Source organism: Haliotis cracherodii, unplaced genomic scaffold (genome assembly GCF_022045235.1).
Source record: "Haliotis cracherodii isolate W230 unplaced genomic scaffold, xgHalCrac1.p SCAF_6, whole genome shotgun sequence".
Classification (NCBI taxonomy): Eukaryota; Metazoa; Mollusca; class Gastropoda; order Lepetellida; family Haliotidae; genus Haliotis; species Haliotis cracherodii.
Genome location: NW_027266319.1, coordinates 31474975 through 31494335, shown reverse-complemented (window position 1 = coordinate 31494335; position 19361 = coordinate 31474975). Strand labels below are relative to the sequence as shown.

General features: G+C 40.4%; 1 protein-coding gene across 1 annotated transcript; it reads left to right on the top strand.

Moving 5' to 3' along the window:
- The first annotated feature begins 6200 nt into the window (after positions 1 to 6200).
- Positions 6201 to 17687, top strand: LOC139445571 (uncharacterized). The gene is made up of 5 exons (XM_071226729.1): positions 6201 to 6504; positions 11234 to 11454; positions 11660 to 11817; positions 16679 to 16863; positions 17638 to 17687. The coding sequence occupies exons 1-5, from the start codon at positions 6201 to 6203 to the stop codon at positions 17685 to 17687; spliced, it is 918 nt and encodes a 305-aa protein (XP_071082830.1).
- Positions 17688 to 19361: the final 1674 nt, after the last annotated feature.

Sequence of the window (19361 nt, the reverse complement as noted above, 5' to 3'; positions counted from 1 at the left end):
CAGGAGCACGGGTAGGGTGCTGACAAACCTAGAACCATAATCGGGGCGATCCGGGATTCGAACCCATAATCATAGGTTTCGGTCGTGCCTATGGGACGCAACTTTGCACAGCGACTCGCGGCGCCTTCGACGACTGGGCCACCCATGCCCCCTGATGATGATGATGATGATGATGATGATGATGATGTTGATGTTGGTGATGATGATGTCGATAACTGTGCAGAGGAGGAAGCTGTTCCCACCGACGGAGGCAGCAACAGAAGCAGTGAAGAAGACTAGCCTAGTGTAGAATCGCTTGTGCGTAGATGGAAAACTGTAAGGGCCAGTTCGGAGTTCGGATGAGGATGCGCTTTCTGTATTAGTTTGTCGAAATTGAAACAATTAGTAACACAGAAATCTAGTTATCTAGTAAAATAATTTAGTGTGGAACCAACAAACAAATGGTATACATTCAACAATTGTATAACAATGTTATCAACAACGTTCCACATCGTTGGGCAACCTTGACACGCAGTCAACCAAGAAGGCTGACCACCTGATCACTAACGACACCTCGTACAACAAGTTAATTAGGTGGATGGGGACCAAGGCATACCTGGAATCCCTGCTGGGTTCATCAAACGGCTCAAACCTTACATCAATGAACAGCATGTCATGGCAGCCAATGGACGCAACCGCTGTGTAGCTGACGTTATCGCTATGAAGACTCGACAGAGGAAAAGATGGTAAAATGTGTAGACACTCCATAGAGTGCCTTCTCGTACCCCTTTTCTATAATGATGTGTTATTCTGATACAAAGAAAAAAACAGTATCGCTCACTGATCATTAAGGGGTGATTTCGCTTCCCATGTTCGTTGTTTTGGCATTTTCTACAAAATAAATTCAATATTTCATTGAAATTATTCTTTGTATAACAAACTGAAGTCCTTAAAGATAATGGACTGCGTATACGATGATGGTGATGGTGAAAAAGTGTGGTCATAAGAAATCGATATCGGTTTAAAATCATCTTTATAAAACAAACAGTTACAAACATGTAAAATCGTTTATGAAAATATGTATCATTTAGAATTGTGTGAAATCTATGTCATTTCACTTTTATGTGTCAAAACTTAAAATATATTCGAAAGAATACATACCAAATAACTATGAGATTAGACAGTCAGTTCAACTCTATATTTGCCTTATAGCAACCTCAAATGACCAAGATTTAAAATATGTTATGTTATATTTCAAATATGCCTTCAAGACCAGAAATGTACTTAAGTGAAACATGTGAGCATATTTGTAAAATGATCCTGTACTGTATTGTATGCACCACAATAAACATTTCAATTTAATTAAATAATAATGCAGTAAAAACACCCAACGTCCTAAAATACCAATACATGTTAAAATTAATTGTAAACCTGTTTTCAGGTACAGGCATATCACAAAAATATATCCAGGATATGAATGTGAGGTTATTATACAGCTGTACAGATGACATTGCCCACGCTTAAACATAATGTTTACGAATGCGGCGTTAATTCACGACTAGCGATCACTCTTAAAACTGCATTACAAAGGCATATATAGATTCTTACCCTAAGATTTGTCTGTTGCGAAGGGTTTTAGGAATTAATAATCAATGGTACGCCCAATAACAGAAATTAATGAAGGGTTGTAACTGTACTGCCGATACAAAATCTCAACTACACTTATGGGCAAAAGAAACTACCCCATATACCAGACTTAAGTAATAATTTGTGAAACATTAATCACCTAAACGCAGCCAACACGAATGTATCTGAAAGCTGCAATCTAGTCACGGAATCTCGTGCAAAATGACTTGATGCGCGTGAAAAACGATGTTTTTTGGACTGGTATGGTATAAAAGCAGTGGATCTGTCTTCTGGGGATAGGTCGGGGTGGTTTAGGGGGAGGGAGGTGGTCACGGACGGTCAGCAGAACATTGGCAGAACAGAAATTGGAAACGGGTTGTCTGTCCTGCCGAAATTCGATTCCAGCTTTTCGGTCGAGGCACGTTGTTGCATTCGGGAGGTCGTGCAATCCGGCGGCGGTAGCGTCATGATTTTGGACGGTATCTGTGGACAGCAGACCACGGATATCGTAGTTTTCAACGCCAGTCCCACAGATGACGTAATTCGCCTCGTTGCAACAACATCTTCGGGCAATATTCCAGGAGGACAACAACCATGAACTTTCTCAAAGTCGGCAATGTGATCGTTGTGTCATGAATGATCGGGGAGAACGGGTGGCCCAGTCGTCCAAGTTGCGTCCCTTGGGCATGCTAGAAACCTATGATTTCGGGTTCGAATCCCGGTTCGTTCGCTCGTGGGTTTCACCGAAGTGGTAAACGTCTGAGACCTGCATCACTTCGGGCTTTCCTCCCACATTAAGCTGACACTCCGTGATATAACTGGAATACTGTAATCAACGAATGATCGAATACCGGACAACGTACCCCACCATCAGGATTGTGCCCCGATACGCATTATTTTATCAACTTTCCATTGAATAATTTGTTAGGCTCATGTAAAATATCGTATTGTGAAATGACGTCTCGTGTAGTTCATTTTCCCTAGGAGCGGCCGGGTAGTCTAGTGGTTCAAGCGTTCGCTCGTCACGCCGTAGACCCGGGTTCGATTCCAACATGGGTACAATATGTGAAGCCCATTTCTGGCGCCCCCAGCCGTGATATTGCTGGAATATTGCTTAAAGCGGCGTAAAATCAAACTTACTCACTCCTTTTTCCCTGAGAGAATACAAGCGAATACCATGACCTACCCATTGCCATCACAAACATAAACTGATGCCAACTCATCTTGGAAATTAAAGACAGCCAATGTAGACTCCGTGCGAATTAGCTTTCGAATATTATAGGAACGTATGCTGGCAATACGAGGCGACTTGATGGATCGGATGGCCAGGTGACTCGGTTGACTGCTTGTCATCGTACCCCTACAGCGTGGGACGATGGCATGGAATGGTCTCCTCCCATTAGTAAGACAGCCCAGTTGTGAGACACCTTAAAACAACAATGTCATACCTGGTTGCACATGTTAATCAGGTAATTAACCCCTATCATGAAAATGGACTTGTCTTATTATAGACAAAAGAAATGACTCAATATGCTTGATACCCTCTTTTACTTTATTTCATTCAATATTATAATTCATCCATCCCTTAAATCCATTGTTTTAACATATTCGCCACTTAGAGTTCAGTTAAAGTTCACAGCAAAAAAAGTGTAGGTTTCCGTCTTCCGGAAACCTTCCGGATACCTTCCAATTTTGGATCCGGCCCTGATACCTTCCGGAAACCTTCCGGAAACCTTCCAGATGCCTTCAGCAACCTGGTTAAAGCGTTCGCTCGTCACGCTGAAGACCCGGGTTCGATTCCGGACATGGGTACTATGTGTGAAGCCCATTTCTGGTGTCCCCCGCCGTGATATGGCTGGAATATTGCTGAAAACGGCGTAAAACCAAACTCACTCACTCACTCATTCTTGCTGGTGGAGCTGCACCTAGGTCTAACTGAGATAGCTTGGTCTTCTCAGATTTCTCAATCTTCTTGATGATCTCGATGACCCTGTAGAGATTAAGATGACGATGATTCAGTGATGCATTGGGGCGTCTGTGGAAACCTTCCATGTTGTTGTTGGTCCTTGGGCCGAATGTCTGGTGATGGTATCACAGCAAAAGAGGGAATCTGGCTTCATAATCCACCCAGTTTGTGACTATGCAGTCGTTGGATTCGTCCGCATTCGGTACATCGGGAGACTGGTTCATGGAGTCAATCCATGCATCCTGAACCCGTTGAAGAGGCAGCAGAGGCAAGGCAGCAGCTCGTCGGATCCACTGTTCCACGAGGGGGTTATCTCTGTATCCAACAGCAAGACCTTAAGCGTCGGAAAAAAGCATGGAATGACATCAGTGATGCGTCTTGTCTGGTCCATAACTCGATCACTTACCCACAACTGTCATACAGCTGGAATAGTGCTCATCGACGATAAACAACAAGCAAATGATGATGGCATTTATAGTTGAAAAAGAAAATTACCATTTTTTACAATAAAACCCTTTGTTTTGTCATGTCTCCTTGTCATGTTCGCTTAGCAGGTATTCCAACCGTTTCAAATCCCTTTTAAGAGGATTATGCAAACCTTATTGCTGCAAATTATTGCTGACTCATTATTAGATGACGAGCAAAATTTATTATTAAGATGGCAATTTTACGTCTTTAAGCACACATGTAATGACCATGTTGATATGTTACAGCAGCGAATAACCCAGTTACAATCGAGCACAACTCAGTTACAATCGAGCATAACCCAGTTACAATCGAACATTACCCAGTTACAATCGAGCACAACCCAGTAACAATCGAGCTTAACCCAGTTACAATAGAGCATAAAACAGTTACAATGGAGCATAGCCCAGTTACAATCGAGCATAACCCAGTTACAATCGAGCATAACCCAGTTACAATCGAGCATAACCCAGTTACAATCGAGCCGAACCCAGGTACAATTGAGCTTAACCCAGTTACAATCGAGCATAACCAAGTTACAATCGAGCATAACCAAGTTACAATCGAGCATAACCCAGTTACAATCGAGCCGAACCCAGTTACAAACGAGCATAACCCAGTTACAATCGAGCATAACCCAGTTACAATCGAGCATAGCCCAGTTACAATCGAGCATAACCCAGTTACAATCGAGCATAACCCAGTTACAATCGAGCATAGCCCAGTTACAATCGAGCATAACCCAGTTACAATCGAGCATAGCCCAGTTACAATCGAGCATAACCCAGTTACAATCGAGCATAACCCAGTTACAATCGAGCATAGCCCAGTTACAATCGAGCATAACCCAGTTACAATCGAGGCGAACCCAGTTACAAACGAGCATAACCCAGTTACAATCGAGCATAACCCAGTTACAATTGAGCCTAACCCAGGTACAATCGAGCCTAACCCAGTTATAATCGAGCATAACCCAGTTACAATCGAGCATAACCTAGTTACAATCGAGTATAACCCAGTTACAATCGAGTATAACCCAGTTACAATCGAGCATAGCCCAGTTACAATCGAGCCGAACCCAGTTACAATCGAGCATAACCCAGTTACAATCGAGCATGCTCTTTCTACCAAGATTTTAAAGAGCGTCATACGACTCTTGCTCAGAAGTTGTTTGATCAAGGCTACAAAATTCAAGACCTCAGTAATGCTTCTAAACGTTTTATAGTAGACATGTGGAGGACATTTCCAAATTTGACACATCAGTGAGAAAAATGATGTCCGATGCAATTCCCTATTTTGACTTGTACTCTATGTTTCCATGTTTTTTTCTGGTGAACAATTGACTTGCCTTTGCAGGATACACTCACCTTTTTGCAAACACCTGGTATCATTACCATTTGATAGTGATTCATAAACACATGCTCATTATATCGGAATTGTACAGTCGACTCTGCTTTATGCATAGATTTCAATTGGATATGGAAAGGGGTGTGCCGCTTTATTATGATGATGATGATGATGATGATGATGATGATGATGGTGATGATGATGATGATGTGGTGGTGGTGGTGGTCCTGATGATGATGATGATGATGATGATGATGATGATGATGATGATGATGATGATGATGATGTTCTTATCGACAATGGTTCATTGTTTTAGTCGAAAGATTATATCCATAATGGTATCAATGGTAAAACTATATTTACAGGTAATTAAAAACATTTACTCCGGCTCCATAAACTGTCGTGGAACTCATCGATATCGTTGGGTGCTCGTAAGCTCTCAGAATTTCTTACGTTAATGTCATGTTACATTCAATAAATCTATGGTGAGTATTGTTTCTTTGCGCTGTGTGCCTAGGTCGAGAAGTGCAAAGAGTGCAGGGTGTGTGTGTGTGTGAACAGACAGCTGATGCACGTATATGTGCATGCATCATCTTGTGTGCATTCGTTCGATGGCGAGCTGAGACGACGGATAAGCTGAGGCTTACAACAAAGAACAAATAATTCGTACCATCTGACCTTAAACATCGAGGCAAGTCAATGGACCATTGACCTTTATATATACTGATTTTTCATGAACAGTTATTTGCCTGTTCTGTAGAAATCCTACAATTACCGACAATATCCGGAGTTACTTTATGTAGGCATTGTTAAAACGATGACACTTTCTGGTCTACAGGAGCTGTTATTTCTAATGGCGGTGGCTTCAGCAGAAATACGACAAGAACTTTATTCAGTGGCACGTGGATATCGCTTAACGAACCCACCCATGTCGACTGTGGGCTATAAACCTACCAAATGGTCTGCAATGTGGTGTCTCAATCACTGTCTGGCTTTATCTTGTGCAAGTTCTTCGTTTAGTCAGACTGAGGGTATCTGCGAACTCCACAGTGTGAAGTTATACGATGGTGATTCAACATTTATGCAAAGCAACGATTGGGTTTACATGGAACCCAGATCAGGTACGATTGTTTCAATTTTTGTCTGTATACTATAAGAAATGATATCCATCGACGTCCGCGAGAAACCGTCTAAATATTATTCCTTTGAATTGCTTTTGTCATTGTTATTTCAAATCAAGGAGTTGATTTAGTAGTTCAATGTTTTGCCAATGCATCAACATTTATTTCAATGAGAAAACAATTATTTTATTGTGCAAAGCACTTGGTGCACCTTGTTGTTATCCTACGGATGTCTGCTGGGATAGTTTTGTGCCGTGTATAGAGAGTCTGAAAACGGCATAAGTCCCTAAACCGCCAATATGAAGTGATAAAGCGGAAAACACGGACTAGAAGTCATATTTATGGGGTAATATACCACTCAAAAGGGAACTGAGTGACAGTTTACGACTGGAAGTGTATTTCGGAGCACAAAACCGAATCAGAGTTGCACTGCAGCGTTCTTTAAACTGTTACGTAACTGCATTGTGAACATAACTGCGTGACGTCAAGGGACGGAATGACCTTGTCAATGGCACGTCGCTGCGTGGTAGAATTTGAGGGAAATACTTAAAAGATCTTATAAAGTTTTCAAACGTGCACACAGGGAGAATGATGATGCTTTCTTAGAGAAGATTTTTATTCATAGGTTGTAAAAATGTTTTAATGAAGTTAAATGCTATGTTAACACCACAATGGAAACTCTTCACACAGTATTTGTCCCATTTGCCTCTATAGTGAAATTGTAGTTCACAAGCGCACCTTGAGCAATGACATGTATTTGGACAGTTAGCTTAAGCAAAAAGAATTTAGAAATACCTATCTCATGAAAAGCTATTTGCTCTTAATATATTAGTCGCGTGAAGATTCCGGGTTGGTATTGATCTTCAGCAACCCATCCTTGTCTTAAGAGGCGACTAACGGGATCGGATGATCAGGCTCGCTGATTTGGTTGATGCATGTCATCGTATCCCTATTGCGCAGAACGATGCTCATGATACCAATCACTGGATTGTCTGGTCCAGATTAGATTATTTACAGACCGTCGTCATATAGCTGGAATATTGCTGAGTGGGGCGTTAAACAACAAACAAACAAAGTTCATATTGAAAAGCAGACATCATAAATGAAATACTCGAGCTTCAAATTTTTCAACTTTTAAATGTTAAACCTTAAAAGGGGAGGTCGGGTAGCCTAGTGGTTAAAGCGTTCGCTCGTCACGCCGAAGACCCGGGTTCGATTCCCGACATGGGTACATTGTGTGAAGCCTATTTCTGGTGTGCCCCGCCGTGATATTGCGGGAATATTGCTAAAAGCGGTGTAAAACCATACGCACTCACTCACTAAATCTTAAAAACCACCCATACCATAACCCCATGACGTTAATCTTACACACACAAATAATTTCATGTTTCCGAGGACAATTAAAACCAAGTTGTGCTACTGTCGATATTTTTTACACAGTGAAACAAATATTGATCCGGGCGATTCTTGTGTAAACGTTCGGATCAATGAATCACGAGTTAAGACATACTAGCGGAAAAAAGTAGCTGTGTTTTATATTAAGTGGTGTGCAGGTTATGTTATTAAACATGACAACAAATATAAATGGTCCTTTGTCTGATCACTGTTTTATCATAACAAGTATATTGACAAAACTCACATCTCGTAACAGGAAGCAGAGCGACACGCCCAAAGAGTAAGAACTGAATTAACAATGTTATCGGCTGTGACCAACATAGGCGTTGATATAGACGAGGCAGCGGCTGCACATTGAAGACACCAGATGATTGACAACAGTCTGGGGGATGTTGTACAAAATGTCAGCCAAAGATTGGTCGAACTCGCGACGTCACACGTGGAGGGCTGATCCGTAGCAAGTGATGAGCGTTGCCCTGCTGTAGATAACGTCTCAAAAGAGATTATGTTGCGTTTTGTTGAACACTTATATGTTTGGCAACTTTGTATTGCTGTATACCCACGGCGCGTGGACATTGACTTTCAGCAAGCCGTAGCATTGCCTGAGCTTTAGATACGGTCAAGCAAAAGCGTTTTACATGATCACATCATGAACAATCATTGTGGGCTGTCACCATTCAAAACCCCCGAGTGTGGGTATCATGCACTCAACAAAGGCACAAACATCCAAAATCTCCGCCATGTTTTAACATGCACGTGCAAATTGTGAATCACGACCGAGGAGATGTCTTAAGGAATGTCTTAAAACATGCATTATTGAGTTTCAGAATAAATTTATTTCTAATTGAAAACGACATGAAGCGCGGTTATTTTTTCCGTTTATATACACAGACGTTCCAAATGGTACCTGCCAGGAAGACAAGACAGATTAGCAGAGACTGGCGAGGTTTTCATGTACCTACTACATCACTAGCTGAAACATTTGCAGATGGCTTCGTACATGTCTGTTTGCTGTTTGGCGCCGCACTCAGCAATATTCCAACTATGTGACGGCAGTCTGTAAATAACCAAGTATCAACCAAACAATCCAGTGATTGACATCATGATCTTGAGACACCGGAGAGATAGAGCATCTCACCCAAGTGTCTTTTGATACCAAAATTATTAACACAAGTCGATACAAGTTCAAAATCCTGACGCATGCCGTGGTGTTTTAAACTTTATCAACGAGTCTTGATATATTTCATATTTGTGATGTCATTTTGATTGTGACGTTATGGTGACCGATGACATCACAATGGTCTTTCTACAAATCAGTATGATGTAAGTTCATTGTAGCGATATCTCCCCTGGCAGTACAATAGCCAAGACCTGTGACTTGATGGTAAATTGGACTCTCTGATATAGAATTTTGGTGATTATTTCCAGTGAAGGGAGTCCTTTGGCAATAGCAAAACCAATGTTTGACAACTGATCACTCTTGCAAAAGCATCATGGTCATCAGATCTTTAAAAAAGGATCAATACACTATTTGCAGGCCTTGTTTCATATTGTTCACTCTTGACAAAATAAACGGACTAGAATCACCTTGTATATGGATATTTATTTATCACCATATATAAACATACATGTATTTATTGACAAAGGTATATTCTGGACCCACACAATAATTTCAAGATGGCCGCCATTTTAAAGATGGCTGCCTAGATTCATTTGAAATTCTTATTCAGTTCGAAGATTTTCGTCCTATCACATTGCAATTTATAAATATATGTGTATCTCAACTTAAAGGTTATTATTGTCAAGCAAATGCTTCCTAGGGCAATTGAACACTCTTGCAAAAACATTTTAATGTACGATTATTAACATGTCAGCATTATGTTTGCGGTCATTTTCAATATATTTTTAGATAAACATCACACTGATTGAGTCAACTGTCTCGGATCTGGTTTATACAAATCTTTAATATGGGGGGAAACATAAATAAACACATTCAATACAAAACAAACAACAATAAACAGATTTAATCGGGTATTTAACACATGCATTATACTTACTGATTCATAACACATGATATTGTTTTGAAAATCCATCAAACTGGTGGGGCGGCTAAGGCAAAAATTGTGCACTTTGGGTTGGTTAAAAGCGCCAAAAATGGCACATGTATACATTAAACCATTCCAAACATTTCTGGATATTCAGCTCAGCAGCGTCTCTTATGATATCAATCTATACTCAATATAACATGACTATATCATATGGTCAATTTAAACAAATTATCATGGTAATTTATTCAGGACTATTTGCAACAATACTGATTATAGTAATCATTCAAATCTAGTATGAGACGCCTCCTGGATCGTGACGAAAATCCAAGATGGCCGCCAAAATGACTTTATTTTAAGAATTTTGTTCCATTTCTACTGCAGGTATCTTTGATATCTCTTGCCTTCAGATAAGTTAAGTTTTAGATAAGTAGAATATGATGAATAAAACAGTTTGGTGCTTGAAACCCAAAGTGCACGGTTTTGACAAAATCCTGCCTAAAGCTCACCACTAAACACCCACTAAGATTTGAAAAAAACCGACATTTCTCATGAAAATGTAGTTCAAGGTCAACACAAAACAATCAAGAGGGGCTTTGAGCGGCATTCGACACATCTAAAAATTCCTAAAAATTGATATTTTTATGATTCGTAGTGGTATCATAAAACATGACCTCAGATAATTTGGCAGAGCTTTAATGAATCTAACATTGGTTTGCTTACTCCTGAGGATGAACTTTACATATATTTAGGGTCCAAAATTGTATTCCTGAGGTTGTAAGGTAAAACCATATTTTTGCATGCTACGAGACTTTGGCTCCCGTACTAAAGGAGATCTCAGTGACCCCCAAGCGGGGGAAGCCAATTTTGGAAGGTAAATAATGTTCTTGCCAGGAATCCACACAAAGGTAAGTGCAATTTATCACCCAAAACTGGCTCCTACAGGAGATATGGCTTGTGTGAGATCAAGCGACATCTACATTGTAGATATCGCTGCAATGAAATTGCATCACAGTGCTTTGCAGACCATTGTGACGTCATTGTTACCATGACGCGACAATCAAATGACATCACTCATAGCTCATGACTTTTTACACATAAGAGACGGTTTATTACTGTCTACAAACTGAAAAAGTTGGAAGAATGATGTTGGATGATAAATAAAATCTCATCCTCGTGTCTTTTGATTCCAAATATATACATGAGTTGATATATTTGGTATCAAAAGACACGCGGGTGAGATTCTCTATATGAGGCTTTTAGAAACATTGATTTTACATGGCCTACAGATGTGTTGTCCTGGGACGGGTGGACAGTGGTGTTCCGGGGTCAGAGTGAAACAGGGACGTCCATCTACTCAGCGTGGTTGGACAACAACCTCTACCACGACCACCCACTTCTACCACCTCGATTGAAGCCTGGCTGTTTCTCACCCAACACATCTCGTCCCTGTGATGATCATTTCAGAAGCAAGATTGTCTCCACATGGGAAACAGCTGGTGTACAGCTGGTACGTACACACCTAGCCTAGTGCGCAAACAACAAAGAACTGTTATTTCATAGTTGTTCATTAACGTGTACATATTATTAGCTAAGTATATAATAGACATGCACACAGACACACACACGCAAATTCATTTTGATGTGCGTGCATGAATGCGTGCATGTGTATATTTAGCATACAACCTTATCAGAAACAATATATTTTCTTTAAGGTGAAAGTCCTACTCATAAAGAACAATCAAGTTCGAGGTGAAATTATCTTTAATGGAATCGGCACTAACAAGATGTCCTGGTTTTCGCCTACCAGAGTGATCAATTCAACATGGACTGATCTCACGACGTCAACATTCAATAAATTCAGTATCAAAGGGTAGGTGTTCAGTAATTTATATCTAATAAAAACGAGAAATAAAAAGTTACTGAAAGGAATTGTTGATTTTATTTACATTATTAAGGCTATTCACTACACCCAATGATTATATGCCGTATCGTCACATCTTGTGCTCTATGCTATTCACTGTTCATTTACCACTGTTTGCAAATCTGATCTTCAACCAAGAAGTAATTTTGTATACTTGTACACGATTTGAGGAGTACGTTCCCCGCGCCAGTGATAATGTTCACATTTGTGCTAGTCACATAGCTCACTCAACCGCGACAGACTTGGCCTAATGTGTCAGGGTTTTCGATCTTATGCAAGTATCATTAGGATTCAAATTGAATATTCAAATGACGTTGAATTAAATCCCGGTCCAATTAGAATAAAAGACTTAAATGCGGTTAAATCAGCAGCGATAGTTGATGAGTTGTGCGAGTTCCAAGCGGCAGTCTTTAAAGACATCGATGGCATGAAAGAACAACTAACTTCAAAGGAAATGTTCATCTCTGGAGATTACATCAAGAAAGATATAGAGAATGTTAGACACGAACAAGAAATTATGCATGGAGATGTTGATGCATTACGGGATCAGATTGATAAACTCGAACATCGTTTAGAGGAACAATTGTCTAACATAGAGAGGCTAGAAGCATTTAGTCGGAGGGACAACGTAGTGTTCCATGGTGTTCCAGAGCCAGAGAGTAAAAGTCATGAAGATTGTAAAGATGCCGTAATTACTCTCCTCAACACACATGTGTCGAATAAATTACGGCAAAATCGGGATATAGTGAGAGCACACTGATTAGGATCGAAGAAAACTGGGAGTGAAAGTAAGCCCCGTCCCCTTATTGTCAAGTTTGCATTTTCTGATGACAAGATTCAGGCACTTGGTAACCGCCAATCATGTCAAATGATCTGACACAAAATCAAAGACAGAATATTGCAGAAATGCGAAGTCGTGTTTTTAAGGACGGCCGCCTCCGGACAAAACCAGTGCATGCAGGTGATCATTGGAAAACACTGACCGCCGCGACAAAATCTAGGTCAAAGGTGAATACTGACGGTAGACAGCCGACTCCAAGCACCAACGTGGAGGAGACGTCACAACCCCCACTTAGCATTACCGGTGACGCTCCTGAATAGGGGTGTGGTCCTGGCCCAGAGCACCCTACAGCACCAATCCTTAACAATTCCTTAACAGATGAATGTTTACTTACACATTACCTTAAAGTTTTATCCTTGAATATTAACCCTAGCTAAACTCGATGATTTGGATTTTCTAAAATATTTATTAGAGTTTGACATTGTGTATTTACTGGAAACATTCAGTGATAAATTATTATCAATTCCATATTTATCAGAGAACACCCCTTATTTAGCAAAGGCACATACAACTGACCGTCATGGACGACTGTCGAGAAAGACATTAGATGCACTGCGCACACGTGTAATGCTTGGCATTGATAATTCTGTTGCTCTGAGAATATCTAAACGGGTACTGCAAAGCATAAAGGATATTTTCTTGATATGTATGTACGTACCACCAGAGGGGTCCACATACTATACATCAAGGGTGAAAAGCATTGGTATTGAACTTCTTGAACAATGGCTGGTTGATAACCCAGATATCTAAGCTGACTGTTATGTGATTATCATCGGTGATCTGTACGCGAGAGTTGGCCAAAGTAACAACCCGTTTTTCCTCGAGAGCAACCGGTACCACTTAAAAATCGCAAGTCAAGTGACAATGTTACCAATAGATTTGGAAGAATATTACGAAATTTGTGTTATGCATTTAATATATATATTCTCAAAGGTCAAGTGTCTGGGGACGCCGACGGAGAATTTACCTTTATATGTGAGCAGGGTTCAAGTGTAAACGATGATTTTATCGCGCGAATAGATGCTTTTCAGCTGGTGGAGTCAGTGCATGTACACGACAGGGTTGAATCGGATCATATGCCTCTAGAAATCAAGAAAAGACACGGAAAATGTATAATCTGCAACATTCAGATATATGTAGTGATAATTACAAATACACCTGGCAACCAACTCTAGCTAATGTATATATTGAAAATATCCATTGTGCCTCCCGATCATCTTTGTTAGAAGCAAGACCACTGGCTGATATAAGCATTGATTGTGCTTTCGAATACTTTGTCCAGGTTGTTTTAAAAGCAGCCGAATGTATGGGAAAGCTTTAATTTACAGGCGCTTTTAGTGGCTTTTTTATATTCAGTGTAAGCGAGAAAAGTGTCGAACTCGCAAGACTATAAAACATTTTCGGAAAAGCAAATGTGTCCAAATTAGGCGACTTTATTGTGTTGAAATAAATAAATATAAGAGCATTTGTAGGCAGACAAAACAAGCTTATCAAATGTTGAACAAACAACGAATAACCTGTTAGATTTTTTAGGGTACTTAGGGGGATATCCACAGTGCCCCGTCATTTTAACACTATCAGTCAGAATATGTGTTTTTCATATTTCAGTGAAATGTTTCAGTCCAATAGTTTAAACCGCAAGGATAATCAGATTAATATTGAAGACCCGCCTTTAGATGAAATTGATTTATACATTATCCTCGAATGGCCTGTTACAGAGGAAGAAATTAAAAAGGCTCCTTGTCATATACAAAATGAGAAATCGGCGGGTATAGATGAGATTTTGATTGAAATGTTTAAAAGTACATCAGAAAGTTTTATGCTATTTTTATTTACCATTTTAATAATATCTACAACTCTAGTATATTTCCTTCTGTTTGGACCCAGTCTATTATTGTACCGCTACATAAGAAGGGAGATAAGAAGATTCCAGACAACTACAGGGGCATTTCATTATTAAGTGTTATAAGCAAGATATACACGGGTGTTCTAAATAACAGACTTTCCGCTTGGGCAGAACTAAAGGACAAAATACCAAAGTCTCAGGCAGGTTTCCGATCTGGGTATTCCACCATCGATCATATTTTTACTTTGCACTCTATCATAGAAAAGTGAATGATTAAAAAGAGGAAAAAACTATAGTTTGCATTTATAGACTTTAAGAAAGCCTTCGACTATGTAAAAAGAAATAAACTATGGTACTGTTTGCAATGTAATGGCCTGGGTGGAAAAATGTTATCAGCCCTAAAAGCCATTTCCTCTTCTTTTAAATCTTGTGTCAGACAAACTTCCTCATATACAGATTTCTTTGCCTGTCCAAGTGGTTTACGCCAAGGTTGCATACTTAGCCCTTTGCTATTTTCTCTCTTTATAGGAGAACTATCAAACGTTATACATGAACACGGTAAACATGGCACACAATTATTTCCAGATATTTATGAAATTTGTTTACTTTTATTTGCAGATGACGTCATCCTTGTCTCTGAATATATTGCGGGTTTACAGATCCAGCTTAACATCCTTGAGGGGTTTTCAGATACATGGGGATTAACTGTAAACATACTAAAATCACACGTAGTTGCTTCCAAAAGGGGAGGAGTCCTATCTTCCAAGGAGAAATGGACATACAAAGACAACCCCTGCCCACAGTTAACAGTTATATATAAGTACTTGGGTGTAATATTTTCTTCAGCTTTCAAGTTGACAAAGTGTATTACTGATAAAGCAAATCGTGGAAAACAGGCTTTGATGGAAAAAAATATAAATTGGAATAAAATAGGAATGATTGATCCAAAGGTATATTTTAAAATATTTGAAACACAGGTATTAACAATACTTTTATATGGGTCAGAAGTATGGAGTTACCAGCGGTATGATCAATTAGAACGAGTTCATCTTTTGGCATGTGAAAGCTTTTTAAACGTGGGAAAACAAACACCAAATGCCATTGTCTAGGTGAATGTTGTCGCTATCCGCTTTATGTCAATGCGGAGGTCCGCATTATAAAGTATTGGTTAAAATTAACCAGAATACACGAAGGAAGGGCGTATCCCAAGAAAGGTACATAATATGTTGATGTATTTCAACAACATTGGTCATAACACTTGGGTAGGATCTGTTCGCAACATTTTATTTTCGCATGGTTTTTTATTTGAATGGCTAAACCAGTCTGTTTGGGACAATATTGCTTTTATGGGGGTATTTAAGCGTGTCTTGCAGATGAATTTCGTCAAAACTGGATGTCAACACTCAACAATAGTACCCGATATGTGATGTATAAAGAATATGCAACACTGTTTGAACCTGAAAGATATTTGAGTATTTACAATAGTAAACATGTACGCATTGTTTTTATTAAATAAAAATATAAAGTTTTACCTTTACGACAGAACGAGGGTCGATGGCAGCAGAAGCGACATTGTTGCGTTGACGACCTTTAAAAAACAAGCAAAAGGTTTCAAATTAACCAAAACGCGACATCGCGAGAGAACGACATTCACATTGTCACGTTGTCGCATTGTCGCTCTTTGAATAGTAGTTTTTAATTTTTCTCCTAAGGCCAAAATATGTCACATTGTCGTATTGTCTGTCGCTCCACTAAAATGTGTAGAAATGGCTTTAAAATGGCGCGACAATGCGACATATTGAAAATGTCGCTATGTCCCCCCTTTCCGCTCGATTCCATTCCGGGGCGGTCGGGTAGCCTAGTGGTTAAAGCGTTCGCTCGTCACGCCGAAGACCCGGGTTCGATTCGCCACATGGGTACAATGTGTGTAGCCCATTTCTGGTGTCCCCCGCCGTGATATTGCTGGAATATTGCTAACAGCGGCGTAAAACCATACTCACTCACTCACTCACTCACTCTATTCCCATCCATTCCAATCCATGATTGCATGGCATAGGCTACTTAATGTTCATCGATACATCCTAACTTAACATTAGTACATACTCTAATGCGTGCTTTTACAGACACATAAAAACTCGTCGCTTCCTGATCAGCCACGCTTACAAATCATGTAAGAGGGATACTATATGGATGGTGGTCATCGATGTAAATGATGGAAGGCGCCCATGTAGCTGGGACAACGCAGCAAACACACCCAAGCTCCTCTACACCACCAACAGTGAGAAGACCGCCATAGGAACGTTAACAGGTAAGTCACGACTGCAATATACTGTCAATGCGTGCGCATGAGCACACACGCACATCAACTGAATACGTACATGCGTTTTAAATGTAGTACCACCCTATTTGCTGTCATCCGAGACCATATAGATGATGCTCTCTGCTGTCATACACATGTATGAGGTTCATTCTGTCACATGGTAAGATAGACAATGACAATTTATACAAGAACCTATATTTGATAGTTATTATCTTTATTCTTCTATAATGTTGTTTCTCGGTTTTATCCACGGCAGCATCACAAACGGTAATATATTCCGATACAAATTTACATGGGGTTTTCCTGAACAAAATATACTTCTAGCAAGTATGGAATATTACAAGGGACATTGTCGCGTTGTCACATTGTCGCATTACTGCATTGCCTCCCTTGCAAAAACAAGCAAAAAGTGTCAAAACTAGCCAAAGCGCGACATTTCGACAATGCGACAACGCGACATTTTCGCCATTTGTCGCATTGTCGCGTTGTCGCACTGTCGTGCTTTGAGTAATCTTTTTTTTATTTTACAAAAGCCCGACAATGCGACAAAGCGACATTTTTCAAGGTCAAAATATGTCGCGTTGTCGCATTGTGGCGTTGTCGCGCATTTTAACGCTTATTTTACACATTTTTGATGGAGCGACAATGCGGCAACGCGACATATTTTGACCTTGAAAAATGTCGCTTTGTCACATGACAATGATGCTGTCAACTATACAACGTAAGCTGCAACTGTTAACCATCATGCTTGCTTCTTTTCAGACTTCGAGTACGGAGATGTCATGACGATTCTCGTAAAATTAGGCAACTGAGGTCACGAGAAGTCAATCACAGCGGGCGGCACGGATCGCCCAGTCGTCTAAGGCGCCGCGATTCGCTGTGCAGAGTTGCGTCCCTTGGGACGCAAGAAACCTATGATTGTGGGTTCGAATCCCGGTTCGCCGTGATTATGTTTCTAGGTTTGTCAGCATCATACCCGTGCTCGTTGGCTTCACCGAAGTGGTAAACGTCTGAGACCTGCATCACTTCGGGCTTTCCTCCCACATTGAGCTGACACGCCGCAATATAACTGGAATACTGTTAGAAGCGGCGTTAAACCCAACTCACTCACCCACTCACTCTAAATATCTCGCCTAAGACTGGAGGAAGAACGATAAGTCTGCTACTGGTTTGCCACAAAGCCTTCCGAATATTTATAATGTACATCATTTGGGAAGCAAATATCACATAATGGAATTACACATGTTTATACGGAAACGAAAGGATTCTATGATTTTGTGATATTGTGGTAAACGCGTACATGTTTATAAAGAGATATAGAGATTACAACAAGAGTGTCTGTCAGATACCATTTATCTTACAACGAGTTGTTTCAAAACGTATCTAACGAGTGAAAGCGATAAATGGTATCTGACAGGCATGAGTGCAGTAATCTGTTTCTTACAGGCTAAAATCGATGCATTTTGTCTGTTATAATGATCGCAGTGGCGCATTAATACATAGCAACACTGTCATGAGTGATGGCATCCGACGTACTGATTACTACTCATAAATAATGTGACCTTCCACCAAATCTGTGGATTATCAAGGCGATAGTGATGGTCATAATCTGACCTCGGGTCATCACCATGGAGTAGCCAATGACGGACTTGGAATCGTTCTCACACATATGTTTGATACCAGTTATCTTAAATGGGTTTCTCACACACAGGTGTGTCAGAGGTACATGTCCGTATCCATGTGTGTGTAGCGGCCATAAAATGGCCGAGTCCCGTGATGGAATTCGAACCACGGACCTTCTGACCGAGGTCGGACGCCTTGTCCACATGACCAAAGAGATTTACCCCGTGAGCAAGCTGATAAGGTAAGGATGTCCTGCTACACACTCCCCAGTCAACAGAAGGCACGTCCCGGGCCGCATAGTAGGGCACTGAGGCTTATTTGGCTCAAATTTAATTCATAAATAATGTGACCTTCCACCAAATCTGTGGATTATCAAGGCGATGGTGATGGTAATAATCTGACCTCATCACCATGGAGTAGCCAATGGCGGACTTGGAATTCGTTTTCACTGAGGCTTATTTTGCTCATATTTGATATGAACATGTTCAGCCCCACGTCCGAGTCCCGTGATGGGATTCGAACCACGGACCTTCTGATCCGAGGTCGGACGCCTTGTCCACATGACCAAAGAGGTTAACCCCGTCAGCAAGCTGACAAGGTAAGGATGTCATCTGTGGGACGACTCCACGCCCTGCTACATGTGCATTGATGTCTACAGGACATGGTAACTGCAATCAGATAGTGCTTGGGGGTAGATGTAACCAGATGTGAGGTCAACTCCCCAGATCCCCAATGGTACTGTAATCATGTTGTGTAATCACAATTGTAATTTCATGACAGGGAACGTTATGCGAATAACAAATCTGTCCATAAACAATGAACCACGTCAGCACAGACAGTAATGATATTGCTAATATGCTTGT

Coding starts and splice junctions, on each gene's coding strand:
- LOC139445571 (XM_071226729.1), top strand. CDS start 6,201: ATGACACTTTCTGGTCTACAGGAGCTGTTATTTCTAATGGCGGTGGCT. Junction 11,818..16,678: donor AATAAATTCAGTATCAAAGG/GTAGGTGTTCAG, acceptor GTGCTTTTACAG/ACACATAAAAACTCGTCGCT. Junction 16,864..17,637: donor CGCCATAGGAACGTTAACAG/GTAAGTCACGAC, acceptor GCTTCTTTTCAG/ACTTCGAGTACGGAGATGTC.